The following is a 21,744-nucleotide window of genomic DNA, read 5'->3' as shown; positions in this document are numbered from 1 at the left end:
TCTTTTGTTCAATGGTCGTTTACATGCTTAGTGCATATCGCCACCTAATTGATGGTTGTGCAATCATTTTTATTTCCGTTTAATCTTTAATCCTTGAGAATATGAATTATGTTGTTTGTTTGATGCTAATTATATATTAAGTCATATCAGATATGTAAGTTACTATGGTTACTTACATACCCTGAAAGTAACCTCCGACTTTGGAACCGAAAGCTGAGGTTATCCGCTCGCTTATCCTCAAACATACCCGGGTATGTCACATAACCTGCTTTTTGGAATACCCCCCAGTAAACATACACTGCAGAAACACACATGAAACCACCATCATAAATAATAAAATTAAGTAATAAAGTTATGTTGGTGAAACATCCCGTTCATTAAAGGAAAGGATTACAGAACATAGAAGTACAATATATAGAAAGGATCTAAAGAGCCCTGTTGCAAGACATTTTTGTGAATGTAACCATAACATGTCATCATTCTTTTTTCTTGGAATTGAAAATATTAAGCAGAATTCAAGAGGTGGTAACACTGATTGCATAAGAAAGAAGCTTTTTTATTTTTTATTTGAAAAGTCAGTTTCCAAAAGGTATGAACGAGGATTTTTCTCTTAAAGAGTTTCTGTGATGGTGGTTTCATGTGTTTCTGCAGTGCATTACTAAAAAACCTTCACAGATCATGTTTTCAAGTCATTTCAAAGTTTAATGTGACATGATATAAAGCGGTGGTCTCTAAGTAGGTGAGTTTTTTATTTACTTTCAATTAGTTTATTATTTATTAATTCAGATCAGTTTGCGGATACGGAACTGCATGAAAACGAGAGGCAGGTTTTATTGCATGAATAGCTCAATAGGCCAATCATAGCACAATGGATGCACTGTCTTCTTTCATGTGACTTGAAAAAAACAAGTGATTTGTACACTTTTCATATGCCATTTTTCAGAATATTTGTGTTGTTTTATTTTTATACAGTGGCGCTGCCTCCTTTACCTCCTCAGAGGAAAAACCCCTGATATAGCTTGTCTTACATTCACATATACATGTTATGGACACAAATTGGCCCAGTTCATTATTAGAAAACACCTCAATGCCATGCATGCATCTTGTTGCATTTTCATAATAAGTTGTTTATTGAAGCAATTTGCATCACCATTTAGTAAGTCAGTCGTCTGTTGCCATGGCCAACAGGTGGTAATTGTCTCATCCGACATTAGCATATTTCTCAAACCGCTTTCCTGAGGATAAAAGCTCCATTTAGTGTTCTTTTCAGATTTCAGCAGAAGTGGGCTAGCACTTATTTAAAGTACTTGATGGATAATAATAGAGACACTGAAAGCTAAGGTGTGCATGTGCAACATCTTCCATGAAGATTCTTTTCTTCCCTGCTTTCTTGCTTTAAAGCACTGAATCTACTAACGAATGTTTTTTAATAAGATCCCACCGTGTGCTCCACTAATGAAGGCTTTTTACTGTGAGTGCTGAGCGTGCACAGGCGTGCAGAAACACATGAGTGCAATGTGACATTCAGGCTGCAGGAGTGCAGATAAGAACGACTGTGGGTTCAGGCTGACCTGGAAGCCACATTCAAAGATGCTGACAGCCAATAAAAGACACAATTATGTGGTCTGTTCAAGCTCATTAAAGGTGAAGGGTAACAGAGGCTATTTAAATGCCTATATGTGGTTTTCTATATAAGGTTTGCCTGTTAGTCACTTATCAGTTCAGAATGGAGCTTTATATTAGAGCTAACATATAAATATTGTTCAAATCTAATTGACTTTATAAATAATAACTATATATAAATATTAATATATTACATAATCAATATTATATATAAACTACTATTCAATTTCTAAGAAAATGATACTTTAATTCAGCAAGGATGCATTAAATTGATCAAAAGTGACAGTGAAAACATTTCAACCCAATCTCACGGGAAATCGTATCATTTTTGACAAGGTGGCTAACACGTACGAATTTGTGAAAAATCGTACGTATTTTACGAGGTGGCAAATTCATAGGAATTTGTACGAATGACCACTCCTAACCCCGCCCCTAAACTTAACCATCACAGAAATCTTACAAAATTGTACAAGTGAGGTCGTACGAATCCGTACGAATTAGCCACCTCATAAAATACGTACAAAAAGGCCGTGAGATAGCATTGGACATTTATAATGTTACAAAATTTCTATCAATTCCACAAAAATAAGTTTCTTGAGCACCAAATCAGCATATTAGAATGATTTTAGAAAGATGACATGACACTGAAGAAAATTAGCGAAATAAATTGTATTAGATTTATTAAAATATAAAACATTTATGTAAAATTTTAATAATATTTCACTATATTTCACAATATCTCTTTTATTACTATTTTTATTTGTTTATCAGAGATGTTATTAAAATATCTTAACACTCATGCCAATTCATGAGACAAGGAAACGAGTCTATTAATTAAATAAGTTGGGAAACTTAACCAAAAGCATGCATTAAAATTAGTGCAATATTCACAATGTTGTCTAGTTTTATATCGCCCGCAAATCAGTGGAAATATATAGCAAATATTCAATAAATCATTAGCTCTAGTCCACAGCTCTCCCAACACTGAATGAAGGCTGACAAAACTACTCTGAAAATAGCTTGACAAAATAGTATGAACCATGACAATAGACCACCATACATGTGGCATAAACCACAAGCATCAATATGATAGCTCAAAATGCATTGCTTCAATTTGCTTTCTCTTTGTTGTACCACCTATTAATGTGTTTTTATTTATATCAAACACATATAATGTTTAACTCATTTGAAGCAAGCATTTAGCCTACATTTATACACGGCAAACGGCACTCAACAGTTTCTACGAGAGGAAAAACAATTACACAAGCTATGTTGTTGTGTTACAAATTGAAAATATATTAGCAGTACGTAAAAAAAAAAAAAGAAATCTTGGTGATGTCTGAACAATCTGGCCCATTCATGCAGCACATGCTATGCCTGCAGCACGGGGATTTAGACGATCAGCTGAGTGCAGCTTCCACTACAATACAACATTGTTCTCAAACGAAACACTGCTTGTTTGCCTTCATACTCTGTTGTGCGGCTTATCAGAGAAGCACAGCTCCAAATCTCCCTCTGAGCTTGCACACTGAAATCAGTGTGTGTCCATTTCCTACTGCTCAGTGTCAAACAAGCGCAACGGTTGCCCAAAAGCCTTCTGAAATGCTGGTTTGTTGCTGCTGCATGTATAAAAGAACTTTGAACAGGAGCTGAGGTAAGAAACTGAGCTGAACAGGAAAAGGAAAGGATCTTGCACAACTTGAGAATAAACGCGACAGAAAAATACAATCAATACTTTGTACACTTGCAAAAGAGAAAGAATTAAAAAATATATATATACATAAATGATATGACAAAATATCAAAGCAAATGGAATTTAAAGCAAGACAGCACAGGCACATGAAGTTTGAATTATTACAAATATACTGTTCACAATTACACTTTATAATTATTATTATTATTAGCAGTACATATTTAATGTTAATCAGTAGAAATGTCACTTGATCTAATATTTTGTATCTAATGCAATCACATATATTATGATTTATCACTTTCACAGCTGTTTGATGTGGAACCGGTAAAGCATCACAGCTTCAAACAGGGATCGAAGGCACTTCCTTTTCAACACTTATCTTCTCTTCCTCATCACTGAGATGCATGCATGTGAAACAAACCATGGCCCACTTTCTTTGAGACTTGGAAATCTTTGTGCTTTGATAAGAATTGTTGCCTGTACATGTATGAGATGTGCTTCTTGTTTTCTGTGAACATGAAATTTGTCTTGTTCTTGTTACCCTGACACCTGCAAAATCAACCAAGTAAACTATAGTCACATGTTTTTATACTAAAGATAATATTAAAGTCATGTTCTGTCTTCATATCTTCATATCTAAGACTGTCTTTCAGAATAATTCTGTGGAAATGCAAGTCCTGACCTGGAATGGGTGTAAATATAAAGTGCATCATTTGAAGGGATTTTTTTGTGTGGAAAATATTTAAATAATTTTATGCCCACCAAGGCTGCATTTATGCAATCAAAAATACATTAAAATATTAATAATTATATTTTTAAAAATTCAAAATAACTTTTTATTTTAACATATTTTAACATTGAATTTATTGCTTTGATGGCAAAGCTGAATTTTCAGCAGTCATTAATCCAGTATTCAGTATCACATGATCCTTCAGAAATCATTAAAATATGCAGATGCCATTTCTTATTATCTGCGTTGACAAGAGTTGTGCTGCTTAGTATATTTGTGGAAACCATGAAACATGTTTTCAGGATTCTTTGATGACTATAAATGCATTTATTTTAAATAGACTCTTTTTGTAACACTGACACTTATGATAAATTTAATGAATAAAAATATTAATTAAAAAAGTCTTACTGACTCCAAACGGTAGTGAATGGTAGTGTATATACAGTATATATATATATATATATATATATATATATATATATATATTCCCATTTTTATTTAGCAAATATACACAAATATACTGTATATGCTGCACATTTTCAAACCTGCTATCTACTGTTCGCACAGAAGTGTTATTATGTTTTACGCTCTTTTTCCATGCCCTTCTTTCCTACACATACAAAATAAAAGTAATTATGTTTAAAACCCTCCCAGCACTGCTCACCTGCTGATTATATTGTGAAAGCTGCGGTCACAAACAATATAAAATATAACACGTTTCCACACACGCTTATGCTTTTTTTCTTATTGATCCAGTGGTTTTGTGCACACGCTGCTTTCTGGCACATAACAGCTCAAGCTTCTTATTTGCTGTTCCACTTTAATACATCAGTGGTTTTTGGCTTGCCATTGGAAGGCCTGAAACCACAATAAATCACCCTGATAATCATCCACTTTTTACTTAATAAGCCATAGGGGAGATACATGCTTTTCCTTAAATAATTGTGGTGCAATTCACTAATGCGAAACAATTGCTGCCTGTGGCTATGTAAACTAAGCATGTAGCAAACATAAATTACAGTATGCTTACTTACCTATATAGAGAGAGGAGTCTTTCTTCCGCACATGATCGTCTATGTAGGACACACCCAGGGGCTGAACAGGTGTGGCACCAATACCCAGCAGCACCTGGGCTCCAATCAGAAGCAGGTACATCATGTTGGTGTTGGCTCTATTCCCACACGGTTCATCAGCTTTAGAGGTGTTAGAGCACACGTCTCGCCCCAGATCCTTGCTCCATGTGTCTGTGATCTTGTATTGACTGGCGAGGAATTCTGGTAATGCAGAGAGCAGCGCTCCCAAAGCCATGACAATGCCACCACAGCCAATTAACCGAGGGCGGTTGGCTTTAGCACCAAAATAACTAACGAAGAGAATGAGGGCCAGGTTGCCAATCTCAAAGCTGCTGGCGATGACGCCCACATCAGCGCTCTGAAGATTGAAGCGCCGCTCCAGCGTGGTCAGCACACTCACCTAAGAGATAAACAAAGCAGAATAAATGCCAAGTTCTGTCATGAAACTCAAATTGATGATATTCACAGCGTTAAACTACTTGGCATAAGCTGATTGGTTCATGTTGCATATGCAGCCAATGAGCTTGCTGCTTTACATTTAAATGGCTGGTTAGCATTCACTAGAGCAGTTCGCAGCACGCTTTCAGAGTTTCTCTGAAACCTCCACCTGTATAGATCCTCTACGGGTTATTATATATGCTATTTGTGCAGCAGCAGTATGTCTTAAATACTCACAGCATTGTATTGGCGTATGTATTGGCAGTAGCAATTTCCTGCACTTGCTTTGTCATATCATTGTCATATCTATTACCATGCTAAAATCTTCCATAATCTTCCATTAATTACTGTAATGCTAATTTAAAATAGTTGTATAATATCACCATTTCACATATTACAGTATCTGAACTGGACGACAATTCTATTCAGCACAGGTTGGTGTTCAGGCAGTGTGACGTAAAGTGTTAAGGCATTATAACTGTTTAATTGTGTAATTTCGTTGAACAGGATGTTTAACAAAATCATTTTTTTTAAAGACATCTCTTTTGCTCACTCTTAGGCTGCATTTATTTGATCAAAAATTCAGTAAAATGGTAATTTTGTGAAATATTATTACAATTTAAAATAATATTAAAATAAGTTTTTTTAATATGTTTTAAAAAATAATTTATTCCTGTGGTGGCAAAGCTTTGTTAACTAAATTTATTACAATTACTTCAATGTCACATTATCTTTCAGAAATCATTCTAATATGCTGATATGAAGCTCAAGAAACATTTATTATTATTATTATTATTATTATTATTATCAATGTTGAAAACAGCTGTGATGCTTAATATTTTGTGTAACATTGTAGACCTAAATGATTGTAGACCTTTACTTAACGTATCCATGCTGAATAATAGTATAAAAAAACCTATTGACCCCAAACCTTTGAACAATATTATATATAGCTGCATATAGCTCCTTCAGTTTCTTTTTGTTTTTCTCTGTTTATTTGTTTTATTTGATATTGATACTAAACAGCCAAAGGCTGGCATCATACAGAAGTCAAATTCGACTCTAAACTGTGAAATACCTAATCTAATCTAACCTGCCCTAGAGAAAAAAATACATACTAAAATGTATTTGAAATACATTTATTACAAATACATTTACATATTTATGCACTTAATAAAAAGACCCTGAAATTGTACTTTTGGTATACTAAACTGGTATACTTAAAGTTTGCTAAATTTGAACAACTAATTTTGTGCTTAATGCACTTTAAATGTGCGGAAGTAGTGCTGAATTCCAACTAAAGACTTAAATATATTCACTAAAAAGACCAGAAATATATTTACTAAAAATACTTAAATATATTTGATTGTGGTAAAGTGGAACTATATAGCAAGTATACATTTTAGGTTTAATATTAAGAAATGTGCATTGTGCACAAGTAGTACTCCAAGTAAAGTTGAATTATAATTTTTATATCAGCAAGTCTTGAGTGATATGAAGATTTTACCTATATTTAGTAAGAAATAAATGTATTTTAAATATATTACTTTTTTACTAGGGCAAGAGGTAACGTGATGGTAAAGATTCAAATAAAAGAACTGTCTTCACTTTCACTACTATTTAACCCAAGATGAGAAAATGAGATACAGTAATGGAACATGGAAATGGGCATGTCAGATTAAAGTAATCAAGTTCCCAATCAAACCAAACGCATCTATTCTAACAAGGGTGGAATAAAAGGACAATAAACCCATGTCAAAGAAGAGAACTAATGACCCAGTAAAATAATCATTTTGACAAATCCTTTCAATCTGTGAAAACATCAACATGCTACTTGTCACACATTCATTATCGAGGCCTATGACAAAAATAGCTAGTGAAAGTGAAAAAATGCCACCAGGCAGCCTTGATGAGCAATTGCGGGACTTTAATGAAGCAGCTTTGAGCTGGAGCAACACAAATATGGCATGGCTGTGAAAAGAGCATGTTATTGAGGCCACACTCTTTACTATAATCCTATTTCTCTAGAGTAGGCCTCTTTCAGATGCTGCGTAGTGGTCTTTGCAAATCTCCCCATGCTGCACTACAGATTCCTAAAGACTGGGTCATTTTGATTTGATAAACAAGATAAAATGCATGGATTCTCTCAATTAGGTACATACATAGTTCTCTGGAATACTTGATTCTGATTGGTCAATCATGGCATTAAGCAACAATATGATTACATGGACAAATATTTATTTTACTTAGTAATTAGTCATGTAAAAAGAAGGAGTCATTATTACAAAAAAAAACTCTTTAAATCTGCCTTTCTCTCACTCTGTGAGTTTCTATACAGCTTTTAATGCAAGTCTATGGATACATGTATTCAAAAAGGATAGAATCAACTGTGTATGCATTTGATGATGGCTTTACCACTCTATCCAGTGTTATTTATAGGCCTCTTTGTGAATCATGGTGATTCTAGTGTCATAAGAACTTCTGAATAGCACAGCTCAATGTGCTATTGATGTGCTATCAGATTGATATAATTGTGCAGTGTGAAAAGGCACAATTTTTTTTTATCATATCGTCTGTACTGTAAATTCTGTGCAGAGGAAGATATTCCTAAACCGTTAAAAAGCATTTTGTGAGTAATGAGTTTACTGTGAGCTTTAAACAGAGCAGTGATGTTGTTGTCATGACTGTCTGATAATTCAGTTTGCTTTAACTGAATTTCCTGTAGTTAGTCTTTTGCAATTTAATTGGAAAGTACTTTGGACAGTCTGGCAAACGGCTCTATTGTGTGCAGAACTGTTGTCTGTGACACATTTGCAGTTTGTTAGAAGCCTGACTTGAAGGTGTCTTGTGTTTCAGTTAGTAATATGAAACATGCAAAACACTTCTCACTCACTTACTGTTAAACTGTTGGTATATGACTTAGATAAACTGCTAGAAACATAGTACCGTTCATGCATAAATGGCGACACAATTTTAATATCAAAGCTACTTGGTCAAAATCCATAATCATTCTTCACATTTTGAATATTGTTCTATCAAAAAGGTTAGAGAACACTTTACTATACACGGTCTGTGTTAATGTATGTGGGTCTAAATTTGAGAATTCATCAAAATGTATTAAATAATAACAGACTATATCTTACCAACAACATTTCCATTGTGCCAGTACAGAACTGTTTTAAGATCTGACCTAAAATCTACTATAAAAATAATTTGCAAGTTTCAATCCCAGAGTTATCCCAACATTAGCAACATTAATTTTAAGAGCTCATAATGTCAAGTGACATTCATGGAAACAGGATTTAAGCTTTAACACAGATTAATAACTAAACAGTGTATGTGTGTGTGTGCATACACAGTCAAGTTTGAAAACATTATGATTTTTAAATGTTTTTAATGAAGCCTCATACTCAGCAAGGCTGCATTTCTTTGATCAAAAATAAAGTATAATATTGTGAAATATAATTTCAATTTGAAATAAATATTTTCTGTTTAAATACTGTCAGGAGTATGGACTGTTTTTGTGTGTGTTTTTCTCCCCATGTGCTCCCTCTCGTTTTGAGTAGTCATTTGATTCACCCGTGTCCCGTTAATTACCCACGTTAAAGTTCTGTCTGTTCCCTGATTTCTTTGTCCGGTGTTAACGTCTATACCAAGTGCTATGTGTGGGTTCGTGTCTGCCCTGTGTTACCCCGTGTTTGGATGATTAAAAACTGTTATTTGTGAAACTTCTTCGTCTTCGTTCTCCTTCGCTCCCGCACAGTAATCACCGTGACAGAACACTGGACCAAGCAAATTATGAACTAGGCTGAGGAATTAATCTGGAACATACAGCAGGCTGGACGGCCTTTGGAGTGATATGTGGAGGAGTTCCTGAGTGTTGTACATCTGGTGAGCTGGAGCGATCACATGGGTAATGCCTGCTTCCGAATGGGACTTGATGATGATAATTTGTTTCGATTCCTGTCTCCTGACAATTGTTATAGACCCGTAGTTTACTTTATTAATTATATCCTCGATTTAAATGGCTCTGAGTTCCTTGTTGATGTGGAAGATAGTCGTCCTGTTCCCATTCGGAAGCAAGTGGGCGCTTTAGCTCACCATCTAGCAGCACCCTCCATATACCGTTCCAAAGAGCCCGCTCCCTCCCTTCCCCGGGCCCGTAGGTGGGCATCTAAGTGCGCTGGGATACACCAGGGAGCTAAAGTGGCGGATCAAGCGTTTACATCTGTCCGCTCAGCACTCAAAGCCGCCTCCCTTCGTCCGTCTCCAACACCTGAGTCTCTACCAGTCCTCAGTCCAGTGTTAAGCCATCCTCTAGAGCACCTGTTATGCCGGCCACTCCGCCGTCAATCCCGCCGGCCGCTCCACAGTCAAGCCCTAGGATGACAGCAGCTATCTCCTTCACCTCAGCCCAGAAGAGGAGAATGAGGAGGAGAAAACTGATGTCTCGAGCCCCTGACCAGAGTTGAGAGATGGCTCTAGCCTCTGACCAGTCGAGTGATGGCTGTAGCCCCTGACCAGAGTCAAGTGATGGCTCTAGCCCCTGACCAGAGTCGAGAGAGGGCTCCTGTTCCCACGTCAAGCCCAGAGAGGGCTCCTGTCCCCATGTCCAGCCCAGGGAGGGCCTCAGATCCCGAGTCAAGCCCAGGGAGGGCTCCTGTTCCCACGTCTCATCTCTTGGATTACAATTTGCAACTAGACGGGTGTACTGTTACTTCCTCTACAGTCAAAAATCTGGGTGTTATATTTAGGGATGCTCCGATCTGCCTTTTTCGCCTCTGATACCGATTCCGATACCTAAGGTTCGGTATTGGCCGATACCGATCCGATACCAGTGAAGTTTTTTTCAATTTGCTGTAAAGTTGCTTTGCAATGATTTGTATCGTGAAAAGCGCTGTACAAATAAACTTGATTTGACTTGACTTGACTTGACGTCCAGCTCAGAGAGGGCTGTTGTTCCCACGTCTGGCCCAGGGAGGGCCTCAGATCCCGAGTCAAGCCCAGAGAGGGCTCCTGTTCCCACATCAAGCCGAGAGAGAACTCCTGTTTCCACGTCCAGCCCAGAGAGCTGCGGTTCCCATGTATGGCCCAGGGAGGGCCTTTGTTTCTGAGTTCAGCCCAGAGAGGGCTGCTGTTCCCGCGTCTGGCCCAGGGACGGCCACAGATCCCGAGTCTAGCCCAAGCAGGGCTCCTGTTTCCACGTCCAGCCCAGAAAGGGCTTCTGCCCTCACATCAAGCCCTGAGAAGGCTGAGGTTCCCATGTTCAGCCCAGAGAGGGCTTCTGTCCCCGAGCCTGGCCTGGAGAGGGCTTCTGTTCCCAAGTTCGGCCCAGAGAGGGCTTCTGTTCCCAAGTCCAGCCCCGAGAGGGCTTGTGTCCCCAAGTCCAGCCAGGAGAGGGCTTCTGTTCCCGAGTGCAGCCCAGGGAGAGCTTCTGTTCCTGAATGCAGCCCGAGTGGACTTCTGAGCCCAGCCCAGAGCCGGTTCCAGCCAGGGGACCCAGAGTCTCCCCCAATAAATGTTTCTTTTGGGGGGTGGGGGGGTCTATACGTCTCCGGCTGTAGTGGCCAGGCTGAGTGCCGAGGCCAAGGCCACGGAGGCCGTCCAGCCAAGCCCAAGGAGGGCCCCTGTTTCCACGTCCAGCCCAGAGAGGGCTCCTGCCCTCACTTCAAGCCCTGAGAAGGCTGCGGTTTCCACGTCCAGCCCCGAGAGGGCTTGTGTCCCCAAGTCCAGCCAGGAGAGGGCTTCTGTTCCCGAGTGCAGCCCAGGGAGAGCTTCTGTTCCTGAATGCAGCCCGAGTGGACTTCTGAGCCCAGCCCAGAGCCGGTTCCAGCCAGGGGACCCAGAGTCTCCCCCAATAAATGTTTCTTTTGGGGGGTGGGGGGGTCTATACGTCTCCGGCTGTAGTGGCCAGGCTGAGTGCCGAGGCCAAGGCCACGGAGGCCGTCCAGCCATGGCCCTCTGAACTGCCTGCTCTGCCATGGCCCCCTGAACTGCCTGCTCTGCCATGTTCCCCTGAACTGCCCGCTCCGCCATGGCTTCCTGAACTGCCCGTTCCGCCATGGGCCCCTGAACAGATACCACCCTGGAGGCTTCCCGTCCCGTACAAGCCTGTCCCTAGAGACCTCCAGAGCGCCCACCGTACCACCCCCTTTGTGGATTGTAATTGGCGCGAGGATGTGTCTTCCAGGAGGGGGAGGTAATGTCAGGAGTATGGACTGTTTTTGTGTGTTTTTCTCCCCATGTGTTCCCCGTGACCCAGTTTCTCCCTCTCGTTTTGAGTAGTCATTTGATTCACCTGTGTCCCGTTAATTACCCCACGTTAAGCCCTGTATTTAAAGTGTTGTCTGTTCCCTGATTACTTTGTCCGGTGTTAACGTCTATACCAAGTGTTACGTGTGTGTTCCTGTCTGCCCTGTGTTACCCCGTGTTTGGATGTTTAAAGACTGTTATTTGTGAAACTTCTTTGTCATCGTTCTCCTTCGCTCCCGCACAGTAGTCACCATGACAAATATATTTTAAAATGTAATTTATTCCTGTGATGCAAAGCTGAATGCCACATGATCCTTCAGAAATTATTCTTACATGCTGATTTGCTTCTCAATTATTATTGGTGCTCGGTTATTAATAATGGTTCTTATTATCAATGTAAAAAAGTTCAGAATAAAAACTTCAAAACAATAGCATTTATTTGAAATAGAATCTTTCGTAACATTCTAAATATTTTTGGTGTCACTTTCAATCAATTTAATGCATATTAACTGAATAAAAGCATTAATTTCTATTAAAACACACATACTTTGGAAATGGTAGTGTATCATGATATCTGCATAAATATTAAGTAGCACAACTGTTTTTGAAATTGACAATAATAAATGTTTAATAATAGTTACATAGCTAAAAGTTGTATTGATAAATGGTTTGTAGTACATTTTCAGTTCGGTGAATCCAGTCAAATCTTTACTAATAAGGGCACCAAAATAGTGAGAAACAGATTTCAGAACATCTTGCATCTTTCAGCAACTAAATCTGATGCTTAAAGAATCCAGGGTGGTATAAATCATTAGTGAAGAAGACGAAGAAAAAGAAAAACTTTAATTCTAGTCAAGCAAATTTTTCCTCTTGAATGACTACGTGTGTGTGCTTGTGTACTATTCACACTGGCTCCGCTCAATTGCCAAGCCCAAAGATATGTGCCAGCCTACTAGTTCTGGAAGCATGACAAAAGGACGGGACAGGCCACATCCCCCATCTGCCTCCACTTTCTGCCTGCCTCAGAGTCTCTGCCAACCTGCTGAAACCTGTTGACTGAATAGCTGGATCTCTCTGCATACATCAGTGCCAGTGGCACAGTGATGGGGCACATAGACTGCCACCTTAATGCCAAGACACATTCAACATGCCAGCAGTGTCAACTAATGCTAAATCTCTGTCGATAGTCACACCCATCACCTTCTAATCCCTCAGCATGAAACCATATTATTAGGAATACTATGAATTATTGAACAATGAGACAAAAAATGTCTATCATGTTATTGTTGAGTCAAGTTGAGCTTACATAATAGATGATGACAAATTCCTGAGTGCAGAACAACCAGTCTGTATCATTCAAGCGTGAAATGGTTTCTAGAACATGTGCACTAGCAGGCATCCTCTAGCAATCTGTGTCTGATTTCCAACATGATAGAGACTCAGCATTGCTTTATCAGTATGACAGGAAACAGAACAACCATAGTACTTGCACTTTCAATGGTTTCTGTAAAAAGAGGGTGGACCAATAGAAAACAGTGATTTACTGTTTTCACAAATTAATTCCTCTGGGTGCGGCGCAAAGCTCTTTTATTGATTTTATACTGTAGTGATGTTCTTTCAAGCAATTTAAAGTAGTAAACTGTATTAGAGAGAGAGTCAAAACAATCTATTTGTTTAAACAATATTGTTTAAAAGAATATAGAACATTAATACATGACAGCTGAATATTCAATACAATAATTTCAAAGGATAAAATAAATAAATTACAGTGAAATATCTGGCTGTTCCAACTGCTAACAGCATCCATCACAACATTTCAAAAGACAATGTGATGGGAAGATAAATGAAAGCTCTCATTTACGATATCAGCCCATTGTTTGCTGACAGGCAGAGAATGATTTTGAATCCTGCACCAACCACAAAAACACCCCTAAAGTAATTACTAATTACATATAAAAATGTAGAATGGGGACTTGGATCTATGCATCAGTTATTGATGGATTTTGAGATGTGGCCGTTGCACTCAAAAGTGGATACAGATGAATAGAGAGCTGCAGGGATGAATTATTTTTGTAGGCCAACACCTGGAAACAAACTAGCATTTCATTATAGCACTTTGACTTCTATCATCCTGAAGTCAATAGGTTTTTTGAATGTGTTTTTGGTTAAATGCTTGAAATGAGGTCAGTGGTTGACAGAAGCTAAAGATATATTTATGTTTTATTCCACAACTTAAAAAGCTCAGGGCTGGGGCTAAACATAGGAACTGACACAATGCAAAGAAATAAGTATGATGTGTCAAACAAGCCACTGATTCAGTCTGTGAAATATATTGCTATTGGAGTTGCACAGTGATACACAGAACCGTTAGGTGAAGCGGTCATAGCTGTGCTTTATCATAAATATACTGTAGCTGTTGACCAAGAATCTAGGACTGGAACTAACCGTTTTATAAATAGGAACATTCTACTGGGGTCATATGATGCGATTTCAAGTTTTCCTTTCTCTTTGGATCAGAGCAGACTGCGCTTGTCGGAAGGAGGGACTTTGTAGAAAACGAAGCGTTTGAGAGAGGCGGGGCATAGAGGACCTACAATAATGTACAGTATTTGAAAAATAATGTGTTTTTTGAACATTAAAGCATGTCAACATATTCTGTTACACCAAATACACAAAATAATGATCTTTAAAAAAGCATCATATGACCCCTTTAAATATCACACCAAACAGGTAATCTCATGTACTCCCTAGTCCACTTTTTACAGCCTCGTTGTGTTTATTATCATGCTCTTGCAAACTATTTGAATTCAAAATTTTAGGGAAAATATTTTTTAAATATAGTATGAAACATTGACATTGAAGTCACGCGACTGTGGTGTAGTTCGTTTATAGCCTACGTTTAGCTTTTTACTTCTGCCAATTGTATTTAGACTTCAACATTCATAGAAATTGTGTTTATTTGTAAAGATTATCATGATGAACAAAATGTGCAAGAATCATAAACTTTTGTTGATCACAGAGCTTATGTTCTGCAATAGTCCAAAAGCCAGTGGAAAAATCCTTTTTTCTTTTTTTGTCGAGGGAACCTGAGCGATGCTAACTTGCGGGTTTCCATACAGCACCTTGTCACTAGCAAGAAATCTGTCACTGTAAGGTCTGGTAAAAGTAAAAATGAAATGCATGCATGGATGAATCATCCACTGCAATTTAGAAAATGGAAAGGGTGAATTTTCATTTCATGCCTTTAAATGTTTTTTTGTTCCTAACATAAGAATATTAACTATGGAAAGACTACAGTGCATCATTTGACATCACACTTAAACTGACCTTTTGAGACTGTTGCATCTGAAGCTCTGCTTAATATCACTTATTGGCTTTTATCTTATTGAAACAGATAATCTCCCAGGAGCAATATGGTGGTCATAAATACACAGTATACAGCCATCTACATGTTTCTGCCAACTGCATTAAGTACAAGCAAACCGAGTAGGCACAAAGTAAAGAGTTGAGGTTAGATGAACCAGATATATTTGTTTGGATATGTCACGTGACACATCTGCCAAAGGACATTTGCAAACACTGCCCCAGCGTTTTTGCATCACAGTCAGAGTACTTAAATATATGCATACTGAAAGCTATACAAAGATGTGCACAAGTTGTGAGTGCTTTTAAGGAGAATAAAAAAAAGACACTGGCTCTCTTAGCACATGGGGGAAGTCCAGACTGCCCAGAGTCAAGCTCAGGGCTGAGGCTAAACATAGGAAACTGACACAATGCCCAGGAATGAGTATGATGTCTGAAACGAGCCACTGAGTCAGTCTTTGAAGGTGGAGACTCTTTTACAGTTGACAATTACAGTTGCTTCTGAGATAATCTAATTGAATCATTCGGCAATTACATGGAAAATTAACTTAAATGTTACTACATGACCTGTGTGCTGATAAACTCTACCTTGAACAAATAAACGTGGATTTGATCAAAACATTATCATGTGAGAATATTGATATTATGTTCTATGTATAAATAACCCAATGAGTCAATGACCAGACATTAAACAAGCACTCTGAGTATACAAACTTCTACCGTTTCACACAAATGTTTGCTTCAATAAGACATATTTGGAAATATTTTGAAGCAATTTGATGGCTGGTTTGTCTATGGAAAAACCCCAGGGAGGATAAGTTTAGTTTAACGCTGTAACTATCTGTCAAAATAAATCTGGGCAATCTCTGAATCTTCCAGTCCCACAAACTTTTTTTTAATGGCAAAGTTGTGTTGATTTGGTTTCCAAACATCAGAATTTCCATAAGCTGGGAACAAATCCAGTACACAAAAAAGTGTACCCCTTTGAGACTGTTCCCATGATGTATCGAGGCTTTCTGGCACAGAGCAAATGATTGTTTCCTTTCCAAATATGGTCTGAGCGTGTACAGACATCAGAGACATCCCAAGGGTATGGAGGACATGGCTGGACAAATCTCTTCCTTATCAAAGATGCTATAGAGCGGTTTCCAACTCACTGACAGCAACCAATGTGAGAATTTTCTTTTAGATATTGGACACTTCACTGAAATTTTTTTTTCATTCATCCAATTTAAAAAATGTAGGGTAATGATTCACATCTATATTTTTTAACTTGAGCCAATGAAAAATAAATAACTTGCCCTACATCCATAATTATTTTTGCGGAAAAGCACCACTTGTTTTGTCAGGGACTAAAGTATGCTATTTAATAAAACTGCTTTTTAATAAAACCATTATGTTTTAAAAAGCCAATAATCTGCTGTGCTGTATTGTGAACAGTCTACATTCAAAATAAGAGGAATGTTTTTGGACAGTCTTGCATGTTTGCCAAAATAAGGACAAGATAAAGCCTTAAAATGCTCTCTTTCTGTAAAAAACGAGGTTATCATAAAAATATCTAAATATGTTATTCCTGTCCTGGGTTCTGTTAGCAGCAACCATCATTATTTAGCAACACTTGTTTTGAATATATCTTTTAATGCTGATATTTAATATTTTTCTAAATATGTTTCCTTATTCCCTATTTTTTCATGATGTAGGCTAATCTTTATATATATATATATATATATATAAGCAATAATCTGCTGTACTGTATTGTGAATTATCTACATCATGAGGAGCGTTTTTTGACAATAAAGACTTTGAATGTTAAAGAGATATCTTAAAAAATATCTCTCAGATATCTAAAATATAGTATTGCTCTTGTCCTGGATTCTGCATCCTTATTTTTAAGTCTATCGCTGAAGCGGGTCTCTCTTATTAGTGAACTAGTGCGAGAAATGTAAAACCAGGAGTGGACTTCAAACGGACTGATTGCAGAGGAAATCTCTGTCGCTCCGTTCCACTCAAATACTTTACCAACCGGCTTACCTCCGTAAAGTGCATTGCTTGGTCACAAAGCTCGATGCTGTTGCTTCTTTTGGAACTCTTTTCGTTGGTGTTGAAGAAATATCCAAACTAACAGTTGTCTGAAATCTAAGTTTTCTACATTAATTAGCCTACTTTTCACAGAGCTGTTGAATAAAAGCAATATCACACCCGCAATCTGAATATCAGCAGATTTGTAATCTCCCGCTGCAGAATTACAGCAGTGCTGATATAAAGGCCACTTCCAACAGTAGGCTACTTCTGCTCGTGTGATGGTGCTTAACGGTGTTTTTATTGATGTGGATTTAAAATGACTCACGTAAGGTTATCTGTAATGGACATGTACTGGCCCACAGTTTACCATGCAATTTATTTCTCAGAGCCTGACTATAATCTCTGTTTATGTCTGCTGAGGCAGCTGCTTTATTGCATGAACACTCAGTGATGTTCCCTTCTTTTCGCCTATTTTCTTTTTCTTTGAACTTGGGGCATGGCATGTTATAGAATGCATGATTGAAGATCATTATTAGACTATGTCACATCCGTGTCTCTTGTCATGCACTACGTTGCACTCCAGTACAGGAAGGTTAAAATGAAAGAAACGGATTAACGTAAATCAAATGAGCCAAATAAGTTTAGCAAGTTCGATAAGAACAGACAGTCATTACCAGAGCCTGAAGTGTAAAACTAATCCAAAACAAAAGGAAAGCATCGCTTTACTTACCAAGTATGCGCCCACTGTGCCCTGTGCCAACATCAGAGCACATTCCGCCACTAAAAATATCTTAATATTTGAGAAACATGAGGGCTTTTTCTTCATAACATCCCTCTGAGGGTCCTCGGAGCTCCTCTGCTTTTTCACCTGCATCCTGAGCAATCCAACAGCCTAGAAACGCAGCGAGAAACTATTGTAAGCGGAGAATAAACGCTAAATCAAGCGTGTCTTTATTTATCTGTAGCACTGATTGTTTACAGTCAGACTCTGTGCCGTGTGACAGGTTGTAGACTTTTCATTGAAACTCCGCCGATGAATGAAGCCGAACTAAACTCTACTCCTGTGCATTCTATCGCGGAAACGGAGAATAAAACGTCGCTGGGTTTTACACCAAACATCTTTCTTTCCCTCTGAGACTGCCCGTCGTTGTAGTATTTGCTCGTACTCCGTCACCATCGCTCTGGTCCGCAGGCTTGATTCTCCGCCTCGGTCATTATGACTGATATATGTGAGCGTACAGTACACGACACATACCTCGGTAGAGGCGCTGTGCAGCAGGCATCATAAGCTGAACGCTTTACTCACTACTGTATTCATAATACAAGCACATGAATGGCAGGTAAATTGCATGTTTTAAATAATTTCTGTCAGTAATTTTTTGGGTGTATTCGGTTCGTTTCACGCAACACAACAACGGGGTTTGACGCCCATAGCACTCATTTACGTTTGAAACAAAACACGTAGCCTACTAGCGATTTTTGTAATGTGTTAATGCGTAAATAGGCTACATCATAAATTGTGCGACCTTCAAACGTTTGGAATAATAAAGATTATGTAATATTTGTCAAATAAATAACTTGCTCTCAGTCTGCGTATATTTGATCAAAATAGACTACAGTAAAAAAAATTATATAGTGACATATTATTACAGTTTAAAATAACTGTTTTGAAATATGTTTTCAAATGTAGCTTAATCTATTCTTATGAAGGCAAAGCTGAATTTTCAGCAGCCATTACTCGAATGTTCAATGATCTTCACATAATCCTTCAAAATTAATATCTAATTTGGTGCTCAAGAAACATTTCTTATTATTATCAATGAAGAAAACATTTTGCTACATAATATTTTTGTGGAGAATTAAAAAAAATCTTATTATCATTCCAAACTTTTGACTGGTAGTGTACACTTAAACAAATTAATAAATAAACATTGGTCCTACATTAGATACTTGTTTTCTTAAAGGAATGGTTTTTATTTACACAATGTTTGGTGCTGCACAGAAAAAAAACAAACAATAACACAATACTGGTACGAAATAACAAATAAACAAGGACTTTTTTTTAATGTGCTCAGTGGAACCATATAGGTGATACAGTACAAAATCTCATAACATACAGTATATGAGTTTATTATCTGACAGAATTTAAAGACTTGTCATAAAGACAGGCCTAGGACTATTTCATTGCAAGCTGACATAACATGCTTAACAGCTCGCTTACTAAACTCAACAGCTGAAGTTTTTACGGACTAGCTTTTTGTTTTTGATGAATCGCTGGCAAGTGTGATCATTTCATATTATATTACTGCAGCAGATATGCCTCACAAATTGATTTTTGAATGAATGTTATTTGTCTCTTTGAGATCCATCTGCTGAACAACTTCTAGTTTCATGACTTTGAACAGCAGAATGGTGTCTGTGGTTAGAGTACTAACACAACGTTCTGGTCAGAGTTTTGAGGAAGAAGAGTGTGAAATTCAGACTCATGCTAGGTGCAGTTATAGTGTAGAGGCTGACGCTCGCCACACTCACACTGAGAGCTGCTTCACACGGGCCTGATGACACACTGCTGTGTTTGGTTACCATAGCAAACATGTTTGCTAGTCATGAAGTCATGAAGAGCTGCTTTCTCTAACTTTTCTGATGGTTTAGCATGCATGGGTGTGTTGTTTAGACAACTGAGATAACCAAGACGAATAGTTAATACTGGCTTGTCAGAATCCAACTGTGTAGGCCTATTAAGCAGGGTCATTATCACTAACTAAAACTAAACCTATTAGAAATTGAAGTTGAATTAAAATAAAATAAATATTAGATGAAATAAATAAAACAAAACTGAAATAAAAACGAATTAAACCTATCGTACAGTAATATTTAAAACAAACTATAAAATAACAAAAGCACATAGCAAAATTACTAAATTATTAATTATAATTAGGGATGCACCGATACCACTTTTTCCAATGTTCTTCCACAGTTTTATTGTAACCCCAAAATGGCCAAAAGTTACATAGAGTACCTTTAGTGTACACCAGACTGCAGACATTATGAGAATTAGGGATGCACCGATACCAATTTTTCCAGTACTCGCCCGATACCGATACTTTTATTTTTGGTACTTGCCGATACAGAGTACCGATACCAATATTTTTATCGCATTTGTACATTTTTTAAATATTGGGTACAGAAACCAAAAGAGTATGTATAATGTTAGTTGGTTAACTTCATTTATCAAATACAGTCAAACCCAAAATTTATTCAGACATAAATTTCTCACATTATCACAGTTTATTTGCTATAGTTTAGAAAATGGTAATAAAATATGACAAGAACTCAGAGTTAAACTGTGTCAGAATAAATTCAACTTGATAATGTTAGATAACTTTGATAGAAAGGTATGTAATGGATTACAATCAACCAAAAATTATTCAGACAGCTGTTAGTATGACAGTATTTACACAACTATCAATACTTAGTCGGGCAACCCTTAGCTTTAGTAACAGCATGTAGTCTCCTGCGCATGCTGTCATCCAGCTTCATGCAAATCTGAACTTAAATTTTTTTCCCAAACTCGGTCTGAATAATTTTCGGTCCCAAATTTGTTTATCAGTTTTACTGGTAGTCCACCGTATGAATCGGGGCATTTTAACGAGTACGAGTACAGAAGCTCAGTATCGGGCCTGATACCGATACTGGCATTAAAGTATAAATATTATAAAGGACACATTTAGGAGTTTGATGATGCAAGATGTTTTACAGTTTGTTCTTTCAACACAACAGGATATGAGTCAGGCACGAAAATTCATGTGGGTGTACCAGCCTGAATGGTGGAACTGCATATAAATAGACTAAATATAAATATAAAGATTGCTGTCGCTCTATAGAGATGTTATTTATAGGTTTTTGAAAACATTTGGCATTTTTGTAACATCTTTATATGGATAAAAAAGTAAAATTGAGTGGAATTCTTATAAAAAATTTTTTTGTATATAATATAATTGTATTCACATTGAGCAGAGCAACTCTGAGACTCCAGAATCCAAAGAGGAAATCAATGCTTGGCATTGGTCTTAAACGGTATTTGACTTTTATGTTTCCCATGAAGTCAATATTTCAGCACTATTGTGAATATTCGCTCTCAATTGTGAAATTATTGACGATGACCACGGAAAAGTTCCTTGCAAGCCAGATGTGTCTTTTGAGGGCCTCATTGAAGAAACATCAGGTTGAAATTCACTCAAATTGTTCAACCACTGTGGGTTCAAGCCTGATAGGACACAAAAGCTTCAAAATACAGCTTGAGAACTTAAAGGGATAGTTCACCCAAAAATGAAAATTTGATGTTTATCTGCTTATCCCCAGGGCATCCAAGATGTAGGTGACTTTGTTTCTTCAGTAGAACACATATGATGATTTTTAACTCCAACCGTTGCAGTCTATCAGTCGTATAATGCATGGCAATGTTAACAAAATCTATGAGAGTAAAAAAAACATGCACAGACAAATCCAAATTAAACCCTGCGGCTCGTGATGACACATTGAAGTTATGG

General features: G+C 37.6%; 1 protein-coding gene across 1 annotated transcript in view; it reads right to left on the bottom strand.

Annotated features, from left to right (window-relative positions):
- Positions 1 to 18,536, bottom strand: part of slco3a1a (solute carrier organic anion transporter family member 3A1a) — a 56,936-nt gene extending 38,400 nt beyond the window's left edge. The window contains exons 1-2 of the mRNA XM_016492272.1: positions 17,925 to 18,536; positions 5,081 to 5,519 (exon numbers count right to left, since the gene is read on the bottom strand). Of these exons, the coding sequence (XP_016347758.1) occupies positions 5,081 to 5,519; positions 17,925 to 18,068 (583 nt within the window). The 5' untranslated portion in view covers positions 18,069 to 18,536. The remainder of the gene's footprint in view (positions 1 to 5,080; positions 5,520 to 17,924) is intronic.
- Between the last annotated feature and the right edge of the window lie 3,208 nt (positions 18,537 to 21,744).

This window comes from Sinocyclocheilus anshuiensis, unplaced genomic scaffold (genome assembly GCF_001515605.1).
Source record: "Sinocyclocheilus anshuiensis isolate Anshui unplaced genomic scaffold, SAMN03320099.WGS_v1.1 scaffold959, whole genome shotgun sequence".
NCBI lineage: Eukaryota > Metazoa > Chordata > Actinopteri > Cypriniformes > Cyprinidae > Sinocyclocheilus > Sinocyclocheilus anshuiensis.
Note: the sequence above shows the minus strand (reverse complement) of the source record. Positions and strands in the feature narration are given on the sequence as shown.